General features: G+C 39.3%; 1 protein-coding gene and 1 long non-coding RNA gene across 8 annotated transcripts in view; both read left to right on the top strand.

Annotated features, from left to right (window-relative positions):
- The window catches only part of LRCH1 (leucine rich repeats and calponin homology domain containing 1), a 210684-nt gene that overhangs the window by 144768 nt on the left and 40887 nt on the right, over nt 1–25029 (top strand). For 4 of the 7 annotated variants that reach the window (XM_032294688.1, XM_032294692.1, XM_032294686.1 and 1 more), the window contains exons 6-14: nt 322–449; nt 1607–1670; nt 4630–4735; nt 6999–7126; nt 11529–11596; nt 13601–13687; nt 17855–17944; nt 18054–18090; nt 24391–24444. In XM_032294688.1, coding sequence (XP_032150579.1) covers nt 322–449; nt 1607–1670; nt 4630–4735; nt 6999–7126; nt 11529–11596; nt 13601–13687; nt 17855–17944; nt 18054–18090; nt 24391–24444 — 762 coding nt within the window. The remainder of the gene's footprint in view (nt 1–321; nt 450–1606; nt 1671–4629; nt 4736–6998; nt 7127–11528; nt 11597–13600; nt 13688–17854; nt 17945–18053; nt 18091–24390; nt 24445–25029) is intronic. The other 3 variants (XM_032294693.1, XM_032294691.1, XM_032294687.1) reach the window with 1 other exon arrangement.
- Nucleotides 19419–24258, top strand: LOC116562442. The gene is made up of 2 exons (XR_004273940.1): nt 19419–23683; nt 23809–24258. It is a non-coding gene; the product is annotated as an uncharacterized LOC116562442 (long non-coding RNA).

The following is a 25029-nucleotide window of genomic DNA, read 5'->3' as shown; positions in this document are numbered from 1 at the left end:
CTTTTCTCATCTTTTGTAATTGGAATTTCACCAGGGCAGTCATCTGACTTTATACTTTGTATACTGTTTATACTTGAATACATTTATGTCAGAGTTTTATAATTTAATGCAAGAAAAAAATTGGAAATTGCTTAAGCATGGTTTTCTATTCAAAGTAGAATTTGGAGGGAATAATTCCCAAAATTCTTACATGTTTTAGAAAGGACAGATTTAGTGTACATTAAATGAAATTGGGGAAATTGAAATATTCAGAGTAAGGATTTGATACTTACACTTTGTTTTGTCATTGAAAAATCAATATGATTATTAATTTCTTTATAGATTTGCACAAAGGGCAAAGTTCACATATTTAAATATCTGAGCATACAAGCATGCCAGATTAAGACAGCTGACTCCCTTTATCTCCACACCATGGAGAGGCCACATTTACACCAGCACGTGGAAGACAGGTGAGTCATGCTGTCACTCAAAGCCCCAGTTTAAAAGGCCAAGGCCTTCCAGGTAGCCTTCTTCAAAAATCTGTTTGTTTAAGTCACCATGGTATCTGCAGAAAACAAAACAAAACAAGTTGCTTTACTCACCTAATTCATATTTATAACTAGAAGTTGAAAAACTATTGGATAGGAAATAAAAAACTGATGCTATTGAGAATATTTCGGTATATCTCAAATATCATCTACTATCTCCTAATCAATAATCAGGTCTTCCTGAGTAAATGTGCATAGATTTACAAATAAGATCTAGAATACAAATATGGATACTTTTTACTTATCAGAATAATGATATTGAGCCCAGACATGCCTTTTTAGCAATTATTAATGTTGAATATGCCTCCAGAAACAATGTTAAGAAAACAATGAAGGCTTTATTTTTGGTCTTGTAAAAATGAAGTATGTGTATTTCTTTTGCCACTTCCTGTTTCAAATGGAAGTGTTAGAATCCTTTCACACTTGCTAGGGCTTCTTGTGGCATATATCAAGCCTTGAGCTTCCAAAAAACAAAATTCCCACCCTGAACAAAGTTGTAGAAATGCAGGTTCTTCTTCATTGCAGAAATCTTTTCCTTCGCTTTTTGCTAAATAAGTAAATTTAAAATTTCGGGCTATCCTAATGTTACTTTTATCTAATGCTTAAAATACATATCTACTGTTTTATCTTTGCAAAGATCTTATCAAATGTACTTAATCTCTGGATAAAAGTTTACAGAATTATTGAAAGCAACCACATTTCATAACATAAGGGGTAAAAGCAGTTATGTGGTTTATTACTTTTTTATGTGCTAGATTCAATACAATAAAAACATTGGTAACTATTTTTAAGAAATACCTTGATATCTAAGAGCGAGCAACTTGCTTAGAGCATAAATCCATGAAACCCTGAACACAAAGAATTTTATCGTGTACCGTGTTTACGCTGTGCTACTGTCTGATTTTCATTAGGTCCATGTCTTAATGTTTTTTAATGCTAGACTGATTTGTTCTCTTATAGTAATAATAACAATTTGCATAGCAAAATTATTATTAGAATATAAATTGATGTTTCTTGGTATGATCTTTGTGATTTTAATCTTTTTTAAATGAATTCAATATTGATGGCATCTATCTCAGCAAGAAGGATTCTGATTCGGGAGTTGGAAGTGATAATGGAGATAAGCGATTATCTGCCACCGAGGTAAACTTAGTGATGAGATTCTTTTCTTTCTGTGCTTCTAGACGTATCTACCAGTGTTCATTGAACTCCTTTCCACTAAAGGGCATTGATTCATTTGTATGAGAGTATGTGATATTCATAAAAACAATTTGAAATCCTGTTATGTAAATATTAGCTGTTGTTAGCTTATTCTGCATCTTTAATATTTTGTAAATACCTCAAGAGTAGAGTCCGTACCTGCTTCCTCTTCCATACATTATCTAAAATATTGTTGAATGCTTAATAAATATTACAGAGTGGCTAAGTAGTATGCAAGTGCCCCTGAAGCGCTTTTATAAATATACTTATTTTTCAGTAATGAGTAATTTAGAAAAGCATTGTTATGCATATGAATAAATGTTAAGGAACCAAGTGTACATTTTATTTTGGTAGTTTACCCACAGGAAATCCATTTATTAGTAGCTATAGTTTTTATAACAATATTTTCCTGGAACCCTTAGATTGTGTTCTGTTCTGTTCAGATAATTGGACAAAGTTTGGTTTACATGTAAGGTAACAGGCCTCACACAGTAGAGCTTCCTGTTGTGGTTATATACAATGCTTTGATAACTGATTGATTATCTCACATGTAGTCTATTAGATTTCCCCAACTCTAACACTGATGTATCATTAAATGGAGCTTCTTAGCCTCAGGGACCTGGAAAGGAATGGTAGGAAAAGTATCAGGTGTTCTTTTTTTGAGGGAAGTTACTGACTTTCTGTAGTTACTAAGTTTTGAAACACTATAATACTCTTTCAAATTGTAGTTAATAGACCAATTACCCCATCTAAGAAATTCACATTTTTTTCTATATATGACTCCAGGAATAATTCTTCTCAAGTCTTTGAGTTTTAATGGGTAGATGAGGTACTTAATAGGTAGCTAAGGTAGATAAGAGCATTTTCATCTTCAATAATCCTTCCAATTTAGAACATTTTGGAAGAAAGAAGAGTTAGTAGGCAGAGAAGGCCAGTGTCAATAAAAGAAAATAACCCACAGGAAGCCAGATCAATAGTTTACTGTGGTTGGTGGGAGAGAGGCGATCCTAAACACATTGCTTTAGAAGTTGCATTTTAATTCATGCTCTTCAACTTCTGAGTCCTAGCAAATGGACCATTGTTTCAGACGTTACTCACCCTAAGCATATTTTCTGTTAAATTAAACAGACTGCTTTATCTCTCTTCTAAGGCTAATAAATCTCCTTAATAAAACATTACATAAAGAACTTCATTATCCTTTTGTTCTCACTGAAGCATAAATAGGCTGCTAAAATCATTCTAGAAGAAACCCAAGGATTTATTCTGTGCCTTTTAATTAGATGCATATCTTTGGAATTTTGCTAATTGTTTAAGATGAGAGGTGGGTAGAAAGAGAAGGTAATACAGAAAAGATTCCATTCAACAGAATAAAATGCTCACATCTTCCCATTGGCCTCTCCTTGTCTCACGTTGCAGCCTTATTTCCTAAGAACAGCTCCAAGAAATTTATTTTTTAGAATGGTAAGTGTTCAGAATTATCTTACGTAGCTTCCTATTTTCACTTGGTTTGGCAGAGATTTTTCCACCTGTGATCAGGTGATCTTCCCATTCACATCACATTGTGGGGTTCAGGGATCCTACCTCGTTCTTTTTCTTTGGCTGCTGCCATTGATTGATTTAGCATTTGTCATTGAGAACTTAAAAATGTCTTTTTATCAAGATAAACAGGAAAGAAAGTGTGGGGCTCTATGAATATTTGTTGAATGAATGAAATGCATGCCTGATTTCTGCCAGTTTCTAAACAATGTGTGTATATGTCCAAAAGTAAACAAGAACAGACTCTGAAAACCATGCCTCAAGAATTTAGGAGCAAGCCACAATCTTCTGGAATGTGTTTTGTGGAGGTTCCTGATTTTTGAGATTTGGAAAGCTATTCCCTAAATAGCAACAGTAAAATGGAGACATAAGAAAATAAACCAGCCTCCATATTTCAGGATATAGTTTTCTGAATACGCCTCATCAGCTACTGTGGGAAAGGAAACCCTCAGAGAGAACTAACTCCAATATGAAGCCAAATCTTTATTCCAAACATCACACGGAGCAGTTCCTTTTAACTACTACAGTTGTTTAGCACTTTTATATATGTGATGCAGCTTCCTCAGCCTAAAGTAGAGAAATAAGACAGGCACCTGTGTTAGTTCCTTCTTGTGTTGCTGTAAAGAAATACCTGAGGCTGAGTAATTTACAAAGAAAAGAGGTTTAGTTAGCTCACAGTTCTGCAGGCTGTACACAGAGCATGTGACCAGCAACTGCTTCTGGCAAGAGCCTCAGAAGTCAGGGTTGAAGGTGAAGGGAGAACCTCATGTCACATGGTGACAGCGGGAGCAAGGGAGCAACGGTATGGGGTTGAGCAATGGGGGAGGTGCCATACACTTTTAAACAACCAGATCTCACGTGAATACTAGCAAGAACAGCGCAAGCCCTTCTTGAGAGACCCACCCCGTGACCCAGACACCTCCCACCAGGTCCCACCTCCAACACTGGGGATTACATTTCAATGTGAGATTTGGAGGGGACACACATCCAAACTGTTTATCAGTACCTGACAAGATTTCAGCTTAAAACAGAATAAAACACAGAGAAGCCGTAAGTATTATCTCCGTGAATTTTCACAATGTGAACACATCGTATAACCAGCTGCCAGTTCAAGAAACAGAACTTTACCAGCACCCCAGAAAGCCCCACCCCGACCCCAAGAACACCCTCAATCCTGATTTCCATGCCATGTTTCAGTTTTGCTTTCTATGAACTTACGTAAGTGGAATTCACCTTTGTATCTGGCAACTTATATTCAATATGATGTTCTTAAGAATCACAGAATGTTGTTTTATTACATAGCATTCTCTTGTATATACATTGATAACACTTCTCTTGAATTAAACAGTGCCCTGTATCTTTTTAGCCTTCCGATGAAGACACTGTTAGCCTCAATGTGCCAATGTCAAATATCATGGAAGAAGAACAGATCATCAAGGAGGACCCGTGCCATCGCCTTAGCCCCGTTAAAGGTCTGAGAATGAAAACGTGGAGAAAGTGCTTATTTTTCAGCTTCAAATGTTATGTTTAAAATAAGCTGTGCACAGATATGGCAGTGATAATCTTTATAGAGTATTTACTGTGTACCTGGCACTGTGTTCCATCTGGGAAGCTGATCTCATTTCACATTTAAAAGTCTAAGATGGATACTCTAATCATCTCCATTTTATAGGTGAGAAAACCAAGGCTCGGAGAGTATAAGTGACTTGCCATTGGTCACACAGTAGGTGTGTGTGTAGTACTACTTACTACAGTACATAGTAGACTAGTCTCATTCTGAAGACTTAGATAAAATGCTTTTTTTCTTTTTTTTTGACATGGAGCCCCACTCTGTTGCCCAGGCTGCAGTGCAGTGGCATGATCTCAGGTCACTGCAACCTCCGCCTCCTGGGTTCAAGGGATTCTCCTGCCTTAGGCTTCCAAGTAGCTGAGATTACAGGCTCCTGCCACCATGCCTGGCTAATTCTTTAAATCCATTATTGGAAAGAAAATGTTGATATGGTAGATACATTGTTAGGGAAACTCTGGCTGCTATAACGTAGAAGATTCCTAAATCTCAGTGGCTCAACACAATTCAAATGAAATTCAGATGGAATTGGTGATTGGCAGACAACTCCCCTCCGAGTGGTGATTTAAGGACCCACGCTCCTTCGTACCGTGACTCCATCATCTTTAACACAGGGCTTCCCAAACTTCCATGCCCAACTGTTTGAAGCCAGAAGAAGAAGAGTATGGAGGTTTACTCATGGGAGGTTTTTATGGACTGCGCCTGGAAGGAGTGCCCATCACTGATAAGCTAGACTTCCTCCTGTGGACACATCTCACTGCACATGAGGGTGGGAAATGTAGGTGAGGTGTGTGTTCAAGAAGCGACTTGACTTTGGTCCAGTCAGGTGACCTTGATTCCCTCACCTGTAAAGGAGATGATTAGACTAGGTGATCTCAAAGGTCCTATGTGGTTCTCAAATTCAGGGGCTCTTTCATAATCATCAAATGACCACTACACACTCTATCTTGTGTGTCTTTGAGATCCTTGTAATACATTTCATATCTTGGTTAAAAGCCCTCTTTGGGTAATATTATGGCCATTTTTTTCACCACCCCTGTTTCCCAATGACTTTTAAGGAAAATACAGACATTTAGTGTTACTGATTTCTGGCAGAGACTATTTCACAATGTATGAATAATGTAGAACTGGATTAATATACAGAACTTCTCGTAAATAGTTGGAATATGCTCTTACTAGAGATAGGAGAGCTGTTTAAGTTCACTCAAACCTTAGTGTTTCCTTTTACTTTTTACACCTAGATTTTTAAGTTTAGCATTTCCGTTTACCTGAGATTATGATGGGAACCGTATGTTGTCCAAAAACATAGCTGTATGCTTTATATGCAAATATAACTGCCACTTTATGAATTCATATAAACGTAGTAGTATTATGCACTGTAGGAGGTAGTATTTTAGGCAGATTTTTCAAATGAAAGAATTACAGAATTTGTTACCAGTGAGTCTTCCCTCTCTAGTCTAGATGTGGGTATTGCGTTGGCTTAGAGTGTTTAAAGGGTGGCCCAGTGTGGCTCTTTCTAGTCTTCAGAACAGTTGGAAGAGTTCCACAGGGTGCTCCTTTTGCTCTCCGCCTCCCCTGGAACACCTTCGAGGTGGACCTGCCCCACCTGGGCATGCTGTCGCTCTGGGTGACCCTTCTCGTAGACACTTCTTTTCCTGCTATGATTTGGGGCTCTTGCCTAGTCCCCTCTCACGCTCTTCCTTGACATGATTTCCTGCTTAAGGACAGGAGTCAGACCTGGCTGATTGTTTAATCCCTAAAATGTTTAGCGTAATACCTGCAACTTAGTCGCCGCTCAGTATTTGCTGAATTTTAAATATGGAATACATCTTCGCATATTACTGAGGGCAAAAAAAAAGCCATCTTTTATACTTTCTTTTCTCCATTCCTTAAAAAGGTAAGAGAAAATCTCCTTTTTCTCATAGGGAACTAAGCCACAGAGAGGCCTTGACTTTTTAAGTTCAGTTTGGGGCTTTCCAGGGTTATTTTATTTTTTAATTTTTGTCTTTTCCTCCCTGCAGGGAAGAGAAAACTTGGGTTTTTCATATACCTTCTTAATAGGGAACAGAGAAGACTTGAAGTGATTAGATAATGTTTGAGGATCAGCTGTGCTTTGCTCTTCTGTTCACGAAATCACACTTTCTACCTCTCTCTCTTTATTTTCCTAATAGGGAAATTTCATCAGGAATTTCAACCAAAGCCTTCCCTTTTGGGTGACAGCACCAACTCAGGAGAAGAAAGAGACCAGTTTACTGACAGAGCAGATGGTCTCCATCCGGAGTTTATGAACTTTAAGGTAAGATTTTCAGGATCAACTAAATTTTTTACCCACTTCCTTCTGTTTGGCACCGTGCAATTTACGTTCAAGGTTGCCAGTCCCTCCCTTCCAGTGTCCAGCTTGCCGCGCCCTCCCTGAAGCCTCCCGAATGCCTCAGTGCCCACGTGTCTATTTGCTGACGTGAGCAGCTGGCCCTGCCATGTGTGCCTTCCATGTGTCTGCTTATGGATCCGATTTTTTTTCTCACTACTCAGTGCATCATACAAATTAGCAAACTCATTAGTGTGATCATTTCCATGCAGTAAAAGCTGAAATTGTTTCACATTCTTTTCAACATATTCTAGGGAGTATATTTATAGTGTAAAGAGAAAAGTGGAGACTTTTAAAATTGAGAAATGATGTCTTTCCTTTCTGGAAAGCTCACTCTGAGGACACTTGTTTCTGAACTTTGGTAGGTGCTCCAAGGCATTGAAAGGGCAGGTGAAGTTGCCGAGTTGTCAGGAAAACCTTCACCTTAGCAGCAACATAGAGAGGAGAGAAAAACCAGCCCTTTACTGAAGCAGGTAGTGAAGGCTCCACGTCACAACATGACTAGGTGCTTGGTAGATTTCTCCCAGCCCTTTTGGTTCAGATTGTGGCACCCAAGAATCATAACGATGATTGTTTCGTAAAATTCAGATTCACTGTGGCTTGTGAGGTAACTTCTGAGTTACTCTGTTGAAGCCCAGAAAGGGATCCCTGAGTTCTCGTCCTTATTTTCTGAGCATTGTGTCCTGATGGCTGGACCCAGCCTCAATTCACATCTCTGTAGGAGACTTTGTGTGGTTATGGTTATGGACTCAAGACCAAAATAATGAACCTGACATATGTTTACAGATTACAGAAGTTGTATAGAAGGATAAAACACAGAGAGCCTTAACTCTTTATTCTCTGTATTTAATGTTGTGAATCCATACATCCTTGTTTTAAAACAGGTCACACCCCTTGCCTCGTTTCTGTACCGTCTCCGTTGACATTGCTTCACTTGAGCGTCATCGTTTCTCACTTTGATCACTTCAGGCACCACCTGCCCCAATCCAGTTCTAACCCAGTGCTGCACCCCTGTGCATGCATGCGGGTGTGCGTGCGCACACACACACAGACACACACACACACACACAAATATAGTCTGCCACCAAACATTTTTCTAAAGTCGAAATCTAATTACATTCCTCTCAGGCCACTGGTTCTGCGAGGCTTCCCCAAATTAGACTCCCTCACTCAGCTCTGTGGGATGATTCTGCTATGAAAATGTAAAAATTGGAGTTTATCAAGCATTCATCTTAAGTTAAGAATCTAAGGTAAAGATGGAAACCTTGAAGAATATGTTAAGAAGATGCCCATATTTAAGTTCCAGAGGAAACAAAGCAGTTAGTAAAAATAAAGCATATTGTTTCAGAAAAGCTGTTTTCCCTGGATTCAGAGATTTCAAGGACTTTGTGGAAATGGCTGCTGTGCTGAATGGGTCCCCTGGATGGAAACTAGAGGAGCAGATGGAGGTGTGGAAGTCAACTTGGCAAATGCTTTCTGAAGATACTTCTCTTGAAAAATCAAAAGAAAAATACTAATGATAAAATAAACATCTGTAACAAGTTAAGGAAAAATTACGTATTGAAAATCAGGCCCATAGTAGGCTTGATATCCATCAACTTTAAGTCTTTGAACCTGTGCTTGACCTGGCACAGTGACTCACGCCTATAATTCCCCACTTTGGGAGGCTGAGGCAGGAGGATCACTTGAGCCCATGAGTTCAAGACCAGCCAGGGCAGCATACTAAGACTCCATCTCTATAAAAAACCAAAAGTTAGCTGGGTGTGATGGTGTGCTTCTCGAGTCTCAGCTGCTCAGCATGCTGAGGAGGGAGGATCACTTGAGCCTGGGAGGTTGAGTCTTCAGTGAGCCATGGTTGCACCACTGCACTCCAGCCTGGGTGGAGAAGCGAGACACCTTCTCAAAAAAACAGAGTTCTGTGCTTTATGTAATCCTGTTTTCTTTACTGAATAAGCATCTTGGACCTTTGTAACCACAGTCAATTTTCATTATTCACAGCAGTTATATTGTGGGACATCACTGTGCATATTGAATTATCCAATACTGAGACATCACTCATTGGGGAAATAGAGGGCTGGGTTCCTGCAAGCCTCTGGTCACAATATTTTTGTCAACCAGTTAACACATAACCTTGGTTTGTGTGCATTTCTTTTTAAAGATACCTTATTCAATATATAACCAACAGCACTGGAACTCATGCCTGAAGGAAGCCTGTCTAATACACGTATTGTTCTCTGTAAGTCGTGTCACGGCTTTCTTGGGCTTCAGAGCACAAGGCAGCACTTCAGCACTATGTTCGGACCCATTTTAAAGTGAAATCACCAAGAAAAAGCACAGCGGTGTGAAAACATGACTCTAATTAGACTATGGAAAAGGCCACTTATTTGCAGTAATGAAAGAAGAAAGCGGAGTGTCACCTCGTTCCACCTGATCTAGGAACATGCACATCCTGACTCAAGTTTTTCACCACGCTGCAGATGTCTGCAGACGGCCTCCAGAGCACGGCGAGTACTGCTTTGGGAACTGAAAATACCTGTTAGTGAGTAGGCAAACTCACACATGCACAATCCACAGATAAGGAGAAGCAACTGTGTAACCATTCAACTTCACAAAAGCAGCCCAGTGAGCCTGTTTTGCCTAGTGAAAAAATGAGACATTTTATACTATTGGCTACTTTTGGTTTTGAAACAAAAAAATTACAAAGAAATACCCGATGCTCCTATGGTTGAAACCCAACAAAAAGAAATAAGAACACGTTGTCTTGATCATTGCTGGTAGTATTTTTAGCCATGAATTTTTCTATCATTTGGAGTGTGGAGAGCGGCACATTTGTACGTTGACTATATTGTACAAGAAAAGTATAATCACTATAGAAAAAGTCCAAGTGTTTTCCCAGCCAGAGTTCCAGCATTGGGCAGCTAGCCATGTCCTCGGGAAATGTCTTGTCCTAACAACACATCTGGAGGACTGGCTGGTCCCGAGTTAGCTACTGATATGTCGGAATCTTGACACCAAAAGTGGTCCTTTTGGCTGCGGTTCTCTCCTTGCCAGGGAAACGTAGCCCTGTTCAGGTTGGCTTTTGTTCTAGCCATCAGCTGGGTTAAAGCAGCATTTCTCTGTGTCAGAGATGAACATGCAAGGCCCATGGTGAGACATGCCTTTCTAAATAGTCGCTGCCACGACAGTGTCGCTTTGTAAAGCAGTGGAGTGGAGGTACAGGGAGAACGTTTGAGTGAATTCCGGATGTCGTACACATGAAAACTATTAGATGCAATCAGAAGCACTTTTCTGTTGTTAAATGTTTTATACTTGTCTCCTTTCCCCACTACACACATGCGTGCACACTCCTACTTACACACATATCCCTGCTCTCACAAACACTAGAGTGCATCTTCACAGGTGACCCACAAGCCCAGGAGAGGGATCTCTCAATATGAGGAGGTGCTAAAAGGGAAACAGAGAATCCAGTGAGGCTTTAAATTTCTGATGATAAGTTAACAGATGCTGTGGTCCTGGGCCACATTTTTTTTTTTTTTTAATTTAAAAATTTTGCCAGGCACAGTGGCTCACACCTGTAATCCCAACACTTTGGGAGGCTGAGGCGAGTGGATCACCTCAGGTCAGGAGTTCAAGATCAGCCTGGCCAACATGGCGAAACCCTGTCTCTATACTAAAAGTACTAAAAAATTAGCCGAGAGTGGGGGTGCGGGCCTGTAGTCCCAGCTACTTGGGAGGCAGAAGTTGCAGTGAGCCGAGATCACACCACTGTACTCCAGCCTGGGTGACTGAGCGAGAGTCCATCTCGAAAAAAATAATAATTATGGTAAAATACTTACAAAATGTACCACCTTAGCTATTTTTTAACCACATTCACCTTGTGCGGACTATCTCCAGAACTCTTCTCATCTTGCAAAACTGACCCTGTGTACCCTCGAAATAACAACTCCTATTTCCCTCCTATTGCTGCCCCTGGCAGCAAGCATTCTAACTTTCTGTCTGGATGAATTTGATTACTGTAGACACCTCATATAAGTGTAATGAGTACAGTATTTTTCTTTTTGTGACTGGCTTATTGCACGTAGCATAATGTCCTCCAGGTTTATGAATATATATGACATGCATGAGAATTTCCCCTTTTTAAAGGCTGAGTAATATTGTGCATATACATACCAGATTTTGTTTATCCATCCCTCCGTAGATGGCTGTTCAGCTTGTTTCCAGCTTTCGGCTGTTGTGAATAACGCTGTTATAAACCTGGGCTGGGCAGGTTTGGGCTCCCGACTGCTGAGTAGCCAGTGGTTTTCAGGAACCCCGTGTGTTTTGTCCACAGGCAAGGGCAGAAGACTGTGAGGAGCTGTTACGGATAGAAGAGGATGCGCACTGGCAAACTGAGGGCATGTGAGTGCCGAGGGCTTGGTTACGAGCCATCATCGCTCTCAAGTCTGCTTTGCAAGCAGACGGGCAGCCCTGTTGTGAGAGAATTTTGGTCTGCTTTTCTGTGGGCAAGCTGATATTCTTACAGACAATATTGATGAGAAGTCGCCAGTTTTTCTCTGTCTGATGCTTTTTGTCATGGTATTGGGCAGTACAGACCTCTTCGTTGGCCCTGAGTCTTATCTGCTTTGAGGCTGTGGGTAGTAATGTGATTCAGAGAATTAGCTAGAATTTATAGACTGGAGGGAGGTTCCATCTTCCTTACAATTGCCTAAAGGGGCCAACAGCTGGACCTGAAGTGATCTGTAGTGCTGATCTCCTTCTCTACCCCAAGCCGTCCCCTTCAAGATCTGAGAACACCATCGACTTCTGGTCCCAAGACTTCTAACAGCCAGAGCTACCATTTATTAAATATCATGTGCCAGGCCATAACTCATTTCATCTTTACAACAGTCCTAACAGATAAGTTCTGCTCTTGTCGCCCATTTCACAGATGACACAACTGAGGCACAGAGAGATTGGTCATCTTGCCGCCAGGTCACAGAGGGCTGGCATTTGAACCCAAGAACTCTTGTATAGACAGATAATCCTTCTACTTTACTGTCTACAAGTATTTACTTAGCAAGATTTACAGGGGACGGGGGTGAGTGATCCCATCAGACAGTGAACCATGTCTAGGGGAATTGAGTTTGGACCATGTGGCATAGAGTATAGTATCTGTTCCCACGATTTTTATTTCTATGATCTGGGAGGCAGGTGTGGACTCTTCCATCATACCTTGTAGGCTTTTTCTTCTTAGTGAGGATTTATCCTATTAAAACTTTTCTCCTTACAGAAAGTCATTGGCTTATGTTCTATAGTGGGAAGGGCTTGCCGTGATCAAATCTCTCTTGTCCTTTAAAAACATTGTAAGCGCCGGGCGCGGTGGCTCACGCCTGTAATCCCAGCACTTTGGGAGGCCGAGGCGGGTGGATCATGAGGTCAAGAGATCGAGACCATCCTGGTCAACACGGTGAAACCCCGTCTCTACTAAAAATACAAAAAATTAGCTGGGCATGGTGGTGCGTGCTTGTAATCCCAGCTACTCAGGAGGCTGAGGCAGGATAATTGCCTGAACCCAGGAGGCGGAGGTTGCGGTGAGGTGAGATCGCGCCATTGCACTCCAGCCTGGGTAACAAGAGCAAAACTCTGTCCCAAAAAAAAAAAAAAAATTGTAAAAGTTCCTCTCCAGTCACTGTCTGTATTATCGGCAACTCACTGGATATGCTGCTAAGAGCCAAAGAGGCCGAGCTCGATTGTACAATCAGAATCATAGGGAAAGAGGCAGTTGTTTTTAAACTATATAAAGTTTTGGAAACTCCATTCTCAGTCTTATATCTACTGTTTTCAATCCTGGCTGTAAACCAGGATTAGCTGTAGAGCTTTATAAAATGCCGAACCCCTAGTCAGGCCCATTTGGAAGTATAGGGCCTGGCATGGTTTTTAAGCTCCACAGACGATTTTCCTGCATCTAGAGTTTGGACTGAGAACGACTGCCCCACAATGAAACTCTGTATGCATGAAAGTAATAAAACTGGTTGAACTGGAGTTGGAAGGCCCAGAAATAGTACAGACCCGCCCAGCTGATCCCCCCACGAACCCTCCTAGATCTCAGTAAAGCACAACTGTGAGAGACTCTCATCTAGTCCATTGCCTGATTGTGCACGGGAGCAGTTAGGGGTGCACAGGCATGAAAATCTTAAGGGAGCTGCTTTACAGCAGAGCTGGGCTTCCCCTACTCAGGGGATCTTCCCACCACACTCTGGCATCCCACCCCACAAGGTACAAACACATTTTCACCATAACACTGAATTTGTCAAAGTCACTTCTCTATGTTAGATGGATTTTTGTAAGTTTGCTTTTAAGACATTTGATGATATTCATGTTGTATTGATCATTTTCATTCTTATGCTTGGTTTCATGTTACAGAATAAGTTCATCCAAAGATCAGGACATGGATATAGCAATGATCGAGCAGCTGAGAGAAGCAGTAGATTTGCTGCAAGATCCCAATGGGTATGTGTGTGTCCTTGGTCCAAGTTGTATGTGTCAATGATGCATACTAATGTATTGAGTACGTTGTCTAAATTCCTAAAATACCTACACAAACAATTTTGGCTCAATTCAGCTACTAACAAGGCAAAGTCATGTTTATTGCCTGTTTTTCCAACATGCAAAAGTAAAAGAGTAAAATTTCTGGAGGGACTGAGATCAGCTTCCCCTTTTTCCACCCTTTATTGAGTTCATTCACCTGTCAAGAAATTCATATGGAAATTTTTGGTATAAGTCTTAGAAAACAAAAATACAGTAAAAGTGCATATTATATATTGCTTAAAGTGTAAATCTCTGATTTATTAAAAAAAAAATGAAGAAAATTTTTTCCATAAAGGAAATAATTGGTATATCAAATAGTACTATATTTATCTGGGGTTGTGCCAAATATATATTAACTAAAGAATATATTTCTAAAGATTTGGGATACAGGGTAATTTTTAAATCTGAATTTACTTTGATTAGTAATAGGCACTACATGCAGTGGATATGTGGATAATATTTTTTGATTTCTTAACTAATGGTAATGGAATTCCATGGACAAAATATTTTCAGGTAAACAATAGCAGGTATCACATATGAGGTTAAATAACTACGCGATCTCTAGAGAACTAGAGGGCTTGGTAAACTGATGTGGTCTTATAATATGATGAGCACGGGAATCACATGGCAGCAATCCAGCTGGGTTCTGCAAATTTATGAAAAGGTTAGTTAGTGTATCCAAGAATGCCAACGAGAATACACCACCAGTGTTGTCTGACCCTGGAAGAATAGTGGTGGATCAGTTTGGTACAGCTGGAAATCTTTTGCAATTGATTTGAAAAGTGTTTCAATTCTGCCGACATTAATTAAGTGCTTGGAATATGGGAAGATGTGCAGTGTGCACCTTGGGGGATGTAAAGATGGATAAGACACAGCCCTTGCCTTCTGAGAATTTAAACTAGAATAGATAGAGATTGCCTTGAGCAGTTATTTATAAGTGTAATTGGGCCAGGCACAGTGGCTCGCGCCTGTGATCCCAGCACTTTGGAAGGCCAAGGCAGGCAGATCACTTGAGGCCAGGAGTTCTAGACCAGCCTGGCCAACATTGTGAAACCCTGCCTCCACTAATAATACAAAAATGAGCCTTAGTATGTTACCAAGTCTAAAAACATATAAAACTTTGAAATGAATTCTAAGAACGTATCCTAAGAGATAAAAAGACATGAACGATTTGGGATAGAGAAGGAGGGATAGGTATTTTTAATAGCAAATATTTGGAAAAAAGAGAAATTAACAATTTGGGGATACTTTAAGTATATTATGGTCGCTGATAAGATGGAATTTGATGTGGCCAATAAAATGTTTTGTAAAGTTTCTAGTGATATCTTAGAATGCTTAGTATATAACTTTTTTAAAGTATGTAAAAGTGCACAATGTTTGATCCCAATTATATAGATAGAATTAGGTACCAATTGTGCAGGAAATTTTTAAAAACTGGGAGGAAATGTGTTAAGATGGATTTTTTGGTAGTTATTGCTTAATTATTGTATTGTAGATACTCAATGGTAGGTGCTGTTGTTCTTTTGTGATCATTTGAAAATGGGTGGTGAGAGGATGGGAGGGAACAGCTGAAGGTGTTTTAGGCCTGAGCTCTGGCATCTCAGTATCTGAGATGGGGAACCTAGAGGGATAGCCAGTTACAAGAGGAAGATGTTGGGTTCAGCTTAGGACATGCTGAATAGAATTTGAGGTGCCAGTGTAGCGATGCCCATAGAGCTGCTAGATGTTTAGTTCTAGTGCTTAGAGACTTAGATTTGAAAGTCATTTGTGATCAGGTGCAGTGGCTCACACCTGTAATCCCAGCACTTTGGGAGGCTGAGGCAGGCGGATCACGAGGTCAGGAGATTGAGACTATCCTGGCTAACATGGTGAAATGCCATCTCTATTAAAAATACAAAAAATTAGCAGGATGTGGTGGTGGGTGCCTGTAGTCCAAGCCACTCTGGAGGCTGAGACAAGAGAATCATTTGAACCTGGGAAGCAGAGGTTTCCGTGAGCTGAGATCGTGCCACTGCACTCCAGCCTGGGTGACAGAGTGAAACTCTGTCTCCAAAAAAAAAAAAGAAAAGGAAAAAAAGTCATTTGCATAAGATGTCACAGAAACAGAAGCTGTGTAGAGGATAAGGAGCTCAAGGGCAAGCGTGTTGATGGGAAGGGAATGTGAGCCCAGGAGAGAGCCTTAAAGACCTGACGTGATGGGGACAGGGCCCCAGTTGGACCCAAACGTTATATTGTTTTAATACTCTGTCTTAAATTTTGCATCACTTTCCCAACAAACACTTCTTAACAAAATCTAGATTGATTAATAAAGGAGACCAAATAGCAGTGGCCTGAGTATCTGGGGCTGGAACCCAGGAGTGAGACATAAATGATCAGGAGGAAATGGCTCCAGGTTCTGGGCCCCGGGTTCTTCATCCTCTGTTGGGAAGTGGGTTGGACTGAGGATCTCTAGACGCTTCTTCAGCTCTGAAATGTCTGAGGCAATGAATCGCTAAGGATGTTGAACAAGTCAGGGTGGGTGGGGTATGTCTCACATGGTGGAAGAAAACATTCCCAACTCACCTTCCAAGTGATACTTGCTTTGCATCTTTATGGAGTACTATTTTAAAATATATTATGTTGTAAAATTTTATATGGATTTTATTTTCTTTCTAAAATAATCCACTACTTTGGCTGCTTGAAATCATTTTTATCCTGAAATAATTATTATAATATGACATCTAATTTTATACTATTTCTGTGAGCCAGTGTAATAGTCATAAAGAGCCCTGGTTTTGCTTCTGATACAGATGGGATATTTCAAGATGTCATTTATTTCTAACTGCTTTGGGACTGAACATTAGTAATAAAAAAAGTTTACATACACGTTGTGTTTTTTCTTTTATCTCATATTTCATAGATCCAGAAATGTTTTCTTTTTTAATTAAGCCATTGATTGTAGGATTAAATTTTAAAAGTTTACCTTTTATGCATCAGAAAATGTAGTTGGCTATTGCTGTCCGGTCTTTATCTTGGTTCCTTCTCTCAAGGCCTTCTGATTGGTAGGCAGCATTTTTATAGGCATCTATCATATAAACTCATCCCTATTTAAGATGACTTTGTAGCTTTTATATAGCTTACAAAAATTCCTGGCTTTATAGATCTTTAAGAAACAAATCCTCACCTCTTAAAATTGCAGAAATTTAGAAACGATGTGAGACTATTTCAGAAGAATGTATATCAAATTGCTTATGATTTTTTTAGTGAGAGATATAGTATATATCTTCCTATTAAAACCAAATGCCATTGGTACATAGAGTATTATGTAATACTCTTAGCAACTTGACTTGCTTCTATAAATTAATAAAGTTCTAAAATAAAATTTAGTTTATGCTATACTACCTATCAAAATTTTAATTTCATTAAAAATTACCATTATAAAGCCGGGCGCAGTGTAATTCTAGCACTCTGGGAGGCTGAGGCAGGCGGATTACCTGAGGTCAGGAGTTCAAGACCAGCCTGACCAATATGGTGAAATCCTGTTTTTTTTTTAAAAAAAAGAAAGAAATTACCATTATATTAAAAACAAGTTGGATTGTATTACCAATAGCAGGTGGAATATTATATTTTGGCACATGGTGAGGAAATACTGTACAACTTGAAATGTCTGTCATAAACTTCTCCTCACTGAATCCTAAAGATAAACGTAACTTTTTAGTACATTAAAAATTTAAACTGGCCGGGCACAGTGGCTCAGTAATCCCAGCACTTTGGGAGGCCGAGGCGGGCGGATCACAAGGTCAAGAGATCGAGACCATCCTGGCCAACTTGGTGAAACCCCATCTCTACTAAAAGTACAAAAAATTAGCCAGGCGTGGTGGTGTGTGCCTGTAATCCCAGCTACTTGGGAGGCTGAGGCAGGAGAATTGCTTGAAACCGGAAAATGGCAGTTTCAGTGAGCGGGGATCATGCCACTGCACTCCAGCCTGCCGATAGAGGGAGACTTTGTCTCAAAAAATAAAAATTAAAATTAAACTAAATAGGACCAACAAAATTTATTAACAATAAAAATTTAATAAATTTACTAATACCTTTTTTCCTACTCTTTAGGTTAAGCACAGATATTACAGAGAGAAGTGTTTTAAACCTGTATCCTATGGGATCAGCAGAAGCCTTAGAATTACAAGATTCTGCACTGAAGTATGCTTACCTTTTATAACAAATTATGTTTTTTCTTTATAATACGTTGAAATTTGTATGCTTTAAATTCTACTTTATATCTTTTTTTTTTCTTTCCTTGTTCTCACAGTGGTCAAATGCAGCTGGAGATATCTCCGATGTGTGAGGTAAGTCTGCTGTTGGATTCACCAGAACTCTGTGCAATGTTTTGTCATGGAATACTGGCCACCACATTCTGTAAAGATTTGTCAGGGAGTAGTAAAACATCTGTATTAATGAGGCCAATATTCAGATTTGTTCAGGACACATTTTTCAACTTGTTGATGCATTTACCTCTTTAGTTCTGCATTTCTATTACAGCTCACCCTCCATGAAAGATGAGATTCGGCTATTTCTGTTAGATTCTGTAGATATTTTACCTCAGATCATCTTGCTGAGTTAAGCAATGTAAACGAAAATACATAGGGAACCTGCCTGCGTGTGAGAACCTGAAGGAGGACCATTCATCGTAGATTTTAGAGCCAAGAAGAAGTCTGGGAATTGGCCAGTTGGAAATTAGCTAGGAAAGACCTGAAAGACAAGAGCAAATGATTTGGGAATGTCTAGGAGGATTGAAAGAATGTCATGAAGAGAAACAGCTGGGGATATTTGAGGACAGGGTAAGGATGGGTTCGGTAGAGTTACATGGAGTTAGTGTAACTCATGAGTGGCTGTAAAGAAAGCAGTTTTGACATTAAACTAGAAATGAGCTTAGAATGTCTCAAAGCAAGAATAAGTTACCCCAGTCATAGAGAGATAAGTCTGAGCTGGTGATTTGGGAGTGAAACATAGGTTACAACCCATTTCATGAATGGATTTAGGAGGCTAATTTAGGCACCAGGATTGTGTACAGTTTATGCCCTCCCCCCCGAGGTGTTTGCACATGTACTATAGTAAAGTAGTTTCAACACTCTGAACTTAGCCTCTATGTTAAAGAAATAAGAAAAAAGGAACTATTAATATGAAAGGAAAAGCCATGTTGCTAGAGAGTGTGGTTTCATTGTTAAGCTCAGTGACTTGGAATTATATTAGGTATCAGTCCCGTCTCAAAGACTGGCTAACTGTGGGCAGCTTAATTAACCTTTGGAAACATTCATTACTATAATTGGGATGCTAATACCCACTATAAAGATCAAATTAGGAATTTTGATTTGGAAAATGTCACATGATATAGGGTACCCAAATGTTAGCTGTTAGCTTACTTGTCTGTGATTGTCATTGGTGTGGCCTTTAAACAGAATTACTGTACCACCTCTTCCTTGGGTGGAGGTGTCATTGAATCACCCAATAGTGGAACACTGGAAGTCTTTTATGTACAGTCTCCCTGGACCCTTTTCATCAACCTCTTTGTTTGAGATTAATTTTGGTTCTGTGCAGACTTAACCTCTTTTTTAGCTTCTTATTTGGAAATAACTTTTTAAATTAAATTTTATTCTTTTGTAGAGATGAGGTCTCGCTTTGTTGCCCAGGTTAGTCTTGAACTGCTGGCTTCAAGCGATCCTCCCTCTTCAGCCTCTCCAAGTGCTGGGATTACAGGTGTGAGCCACCTGTAATCAAAGTGGAAATAATTTTAAACTTGTAAAAGGTTGTAAAAAATTTGCAATGTTCTACAAAAGCTTGGAAAAATGATAATCTTATAAAATTAGATTAACTAATTATTAACATTTTATCGCATTTATTATATTATTTGTTCTCTTTCTCTCTCTCTGTCTGTCCATACACACAGTTCTTTTTCTGAAAGTAAGTTTCACGCATCATGTCCTTTATCCCTAAAGATTTTAGTGTGTATTTGTGTATAAATATTTATATATATTTGTGTATTTTCTGAAAGTAAGTTTCACACATCAAAGTCCTTTACCCCTAATCATTTTAGTGTGTATTTGTTCTCTCTCTCTTTCTCTGTCTCTCTGTACACACAATTCTTTTTCTGAAGTAAGTTTCACAAACATTTTGGTGTTTATTTTCTAAGAATATGGATTTTTATCTTATACAATCAATTTGAGTTATCTTCATAAATGAATATTGATAACATATTTGCATCTAATCTATCATCCATGCTTCAGATTTGTCAGTTGATCTAATGATGCTCTTCAGAGCATTGTTTTTCTTTCAGTGTAAGATTCAGTCTAGTTGCAGATACTGCATTTTATTGTCAGGTGTCTACAGCCTTCTTTTATCTGGAACATTTTCATGACCTTTCTGTGATTTTTATAACCTTGCAATTTTGAAGAACACAAACCTCCACCTTTTTAATATAATGTTCCTCATTTTGTGTCTGTCTGATGTTTCCTCATGATCAGGTTGAGCCTCTGCATTCTGATTTAGAATACTGCACGGGCGATGTTGTGACCATCTCAGGGTGCCACATTTGGGGCTACACCATGTCCATCTATTCCTCTTTGGTGATGTTAATTTGATCACCCAATCAAGGTGTAACCCCATTTCTCCACTGTGTAATGACTGTTTTATTTTTTGGTTGCAACTAACAAGCATTCTGTGATGGATGGTTCAAGACCATCTCAGCATCCAGCTGCAGACCCACTTTTGACTCTGGTAAAATAGCTGGCCACCTGTGTACGTGATTTCAGGAGCACAAGAAAGACACAAAACTTCCAGAAAAATATATATCCCCTCCATTTTTAACATACCATTGGATGGTCATTCCAATAATTTTGTCTTCTACTAACATGTGTATATTCCTGATTTTTAAAAAATCATGTGCTTTATGTATGTAAAATACATGTGCTTTGTATTTTACATAAGTTATTGTTATTTCACTTCTTCAACAAATATTCGTTGATTGCCTCCCATGTGTCAAACACCACTCTGGACACTGAGAAGGTAGCATTAAAGACACAGAGGTCCTAAACTTAGGAGTTTACATTCTAGATAAGGTGTAAGTGAAAAGTAGGAGTTACCATGCCTGAGTGACGATGCAGGACTTAAGCTCAAGGTCAAGTGACTGGCCAGGTCACTTGCATGTGAAAGGCTAGGCCCTGCTTGCCCACTGCAGCATACTGCCTTTTCATGCTGTAGACCAGGGGCAACGCTGAGTCCTGTCATGCTTTCAAGCCTTAGTGGTGTCTGATTCCATCAAACCTTTTCTTCAGAGCAGATCTTGGCAGAAGAAAAGCCATGATACTTCTGTGTGCATGAGCAATGCTTCCAGTAATGTGAAAGAGGATGGAAGGAACAAGGGAGGGGTATATACTAGATACAGACTGAGCCCAGTTCATAGTTTTATCTAGGTCTAGTTTGCATCCTATTTTTTAATTTCATAGCAATATATGCACTGATTTGCTAACTCCCCAATTCCAGTGGCTATTAGGAATTGCTACTGTTATTAAGCATTTTGGTGGCTTGGAAAGGAATGTTTAAATTACCTTAATATCAGTCCAAGACTATTTTATATAGAGCTTCCTCCCATTTTCCCATCAGCAAAGGTGAACTATATCTTTGCAGTCAGTTCTAGATTTTCAAAATTGATTTCTGTTTATTGATCTCCTCTTTATTTCTCCTGTTGTTTGCGTTTCTCATTGCATAGCACAAATACTTAGGATTCTCACTTGAAATGGGACCTGACTCAGTGCCTGGCACGCAGTCAGTAGTTAGTGAGGATTCCTGGAAGGGCGGGAAGAAGAAAGGGAAAGAGATAGGAAATTAGATGATAAGGATTAGGGTTTGGTAAGCGAAATTTCATTGTACTGCTTATTTGATGTACAGATCTCTGGGTCTTAACTAATAGCTGCAAACACTCCATTGTTTAGGTAAAGTGTATATTATGTTCTTCTAAATTCATTTCCTTGTGCTTGTCTAAATTGAAAACCATCTGATACTTTTCCACAGGCTCATAAAGCTTCATGGGTTCTTCCTGAAGTTTAGCCATGCTTGCTACCATTATATTATGTGGAAAAGACTATATCCTCCTAAAGTAGGAAACTTGACTTCCAAGTCATATATCAATCATTCGGTCAGTTGGGCCAGCCCAGCTTCCCTCTAATGATGAGTCTGTTTTTTCCATCAGCCAAGGCCATTAAGCTGGTAGGCATTGAGCTGCAGCTCTGCACAGGAGCTGTGCTCAGTGCTGTGAGGGCCTCCTAGCCAGCTACTGCACAATTGCCTCCAGAATGAACTTTCTGCTCTAACTGGGCAGATTGTATTACTCCTCTGTACTCACAGAATATACCAGGTCCAACCTTACTTAGCACCTTTATTTTAGCATGCTACTTAAAATGAGTTTGAACTTTCACTCTGAGTTTTAAAAAGGTATATACACCTGTGTCCATAATTTTGGGAGTCCCTAGAAGATAGAAAACCTCAAGAAAAAAAAGAGATACTTTTATTCTGTCTCCAACTTACACTGTTTTGTTCTATTTTAATGTAGGTTCTTTTTTTTTCTTTTTTTGGTTGAAAGAGGAGTATTTGGTATAAGGAATTCTCACTCCTTGTCTTCCTTCTCTAGAGCAATTCTCTGTCCTTGGCAGACACGTCTCTATGATTTTAAAAAGCTGATATAAAAAGGAAGTCACAAGGAAAAGAAAAGAAAGTAGGAAATTCATAGGGCTAGTGATAAGGATTCTGCAGAGCTAAAATATGATCCTTACTTACGATTTAGCTATTTTGATATTCTTTCTTCTGTCTCATTCAAGCAGAAAGTAACACCTTTCAGTGTAGTCCTGTATTAATTTATTTAGCTAGTATTTGTTGAGTGCCTGTGCTAGATTCAGCCTTGTTTTTGTGTAGAGGACTGGAAGATGAAGGCTATGAAGTTGTCCTCACTTTAAAGATTTTTTTTTTTTATTGTGGGGTAAAGAAGATTTAGATGTTGAAAAATTTAGAGAAGAACATAGGATGGTCTGCAGTCCTGAGCTTGTTTTAGGTGCTCAGGGACACTGGGGAAGGAGTAGAGTTTAAGGAGAGGAAAGTAAACTGAGACTTTGGGCATTTTGGGGTTTGGCCCTGCAGCCAGGAGGCTGTGTTAAGCAAGACAACGTGGCTTTAGGGAATCAGCTCAGTGTGGGAGCCACGTGGAAAGAGGAGGCCAGGATTATGAAGCCGTTTGTCATTGGTGGCACATCATGTGATCTGACTTTAAACATGCTTTAGATGACTGCCCACATCAAGTGTGGGTGGAGAATTGCAAATTGCATGGCTTATACATAAATAACATTGAATGGGGAAGGGCCTTGGAGTCGATAGAACACACTAGAGGAAAGAATTGCTTATAGAATGAATCACACCTGAAGTTACTTGTTAGCAGTTCTAGCAAAGCCATTTACTTGAGTAAGGACATTAGTGACATTTTATTCTAAAAATACGGTTTTCCCTTGGATTTGTGTCAAAGGTGGGAAGATTTTTAAATAGCACTCCTCAGCAATGAATAGGAACAGGTATCTTAAATGTATAATAATTTGGTGGCCTGTATGAAGGTGTTTATATGAGCTAATGCCCAAGTGTTTATTAGGGAGGATCAGGGGCGTCTTGACTACCCTCTAAAGAAGGCAGGTCTGGGTAAGAAACTAGAGTGTGTCCCTTGTGGGCCCCTTGTTTCTGTGTGTCTCTTTCATGCCGGTTTTACAGGATTTTGCTCTCAGCCACTGTTCTTCAACTTTTTCACTGTCTCTCTGGACCATCTGGCCACCCTCACGGACTCAGGCACCCCATAAATAATAATGACTTTGAAACCTGTAGCTGATGCCCTAAGTTCTCCCTTGTACCCCAGTATTGAGATTTTATCTCCCTGCCCCATAAGTTTCTCATTCTCTATATAGCTAAACTGATAGTGTCAACTTCTTGAACTGCTCCTATATTCCCCCAAGTATTCAGTGAAGCTGTCACCTACCCAGTCATTCCCACTGGAAATCATGATGTCATCTTGACTTTTCTCCACGACCAGTTATAAATCCTGCACAATTTATGACAGAAAAAATTCCTAATTTTTTCACTTAACCAGTAGTTGCCAAAGCAATCTGATGTTGAACTGACAACATATTTGCTCAGTTAATTTGGGGTCCAGATGTGTATTCATTGAAAGCTCCCAATGTGATTCTGCATATTTAGGGAGTACTACCTTAAACCATTTCTAAAAACCATAGTTAAAATGAGAATGGTAACCAGCAGGCAGCTTTATAACCTAACAAAGTAAGCTGACATCCACAGATGTTTTGGAGTGAATTCTTTGCTCTGGGAAATTCTTTATCTTGGTTTGTGCAACACTTAGATGTATTTTTCTATGAATACAACTGCATGTTTTCAGAACATATGAGTATTGTCTACTTAGCTACTGAACACACTAACTAATTAATTCAACAGATATTCATTGTGTACCTATGGACCAGGTCCATGATGGCAGTAAGAAAGATGCAATTCTTGCCTCAACAGTCTCACAGCCTAATGGAATATACCATGCTTTTTCCCTCTTCTTTCAGGTACAAAGTGATCTAACATCACATAGTAACGGGAGTCAGTATTCTCCAAATGAGGTAAGTTTCTTGAAGATTAATGGAAGGTGAGGTATTTCTTGAAGGTGGGATTGGAATATCTTTTACAGAAACATATGATCTAAGATTGTTGTGATTAATTAATTAATTGAAGAGTCTTTGGGGGAATCCATGTAACTCTCATTAGCTATCATAGCTTTATCTAGTCCTATTCATAATCAAAGATTAATTTTTATGAGATATATTTTTAAAAACCGAATATGGGAACATCTTTACAGGAAAACAGAATGAAGATCACTTAAATAGGCAACATTTAGAATGTCTTGTTCTCCATAAATGATTCTGCGTGGGTCAGTATCGCTGAGTTCAGTATTATCTGTCCTCATCAGATGTGCCCTCTTTTGGACATAAGTGGATAGATGTGTGTGCATACACCCATGCACACAACTCTGCAAGAAGACTGCCAGCGTCATAATTATAAAATATTCTTAAAATGGACAAAAAGATTGAGTGGGTCACTCTAAAGCAACATTCTGTTGGTTATGTCATTTAACATCTTTACAAAGTGATTTTTTTAGCCAGGACCTCATCACGTAGCAGCAAATGCAAAAAGGGAGTCGTTTTGTT

The sequence above is a fragment of the Sapajus apella genome, unplaced genomic scaffold, assembly GCF_009761245.1.
Source record: "Sapajus apella isolate SASKATOON/1434 unplaced genomic scaffold, GSC_monkey_1.0 scaffold32, whole genome shotgun sequence".
Lineage (NCBI taxonomy): Eukaryota > Metazoa > Chordata > Mammalia > Primates > Cebidae > Sapajus > Sapajus apella.
The sequence above is the reverse complement of the archived record's forward strand: the minus strand, read 5'-3'. Positions and strand labels throughout refer to the sequence as shown.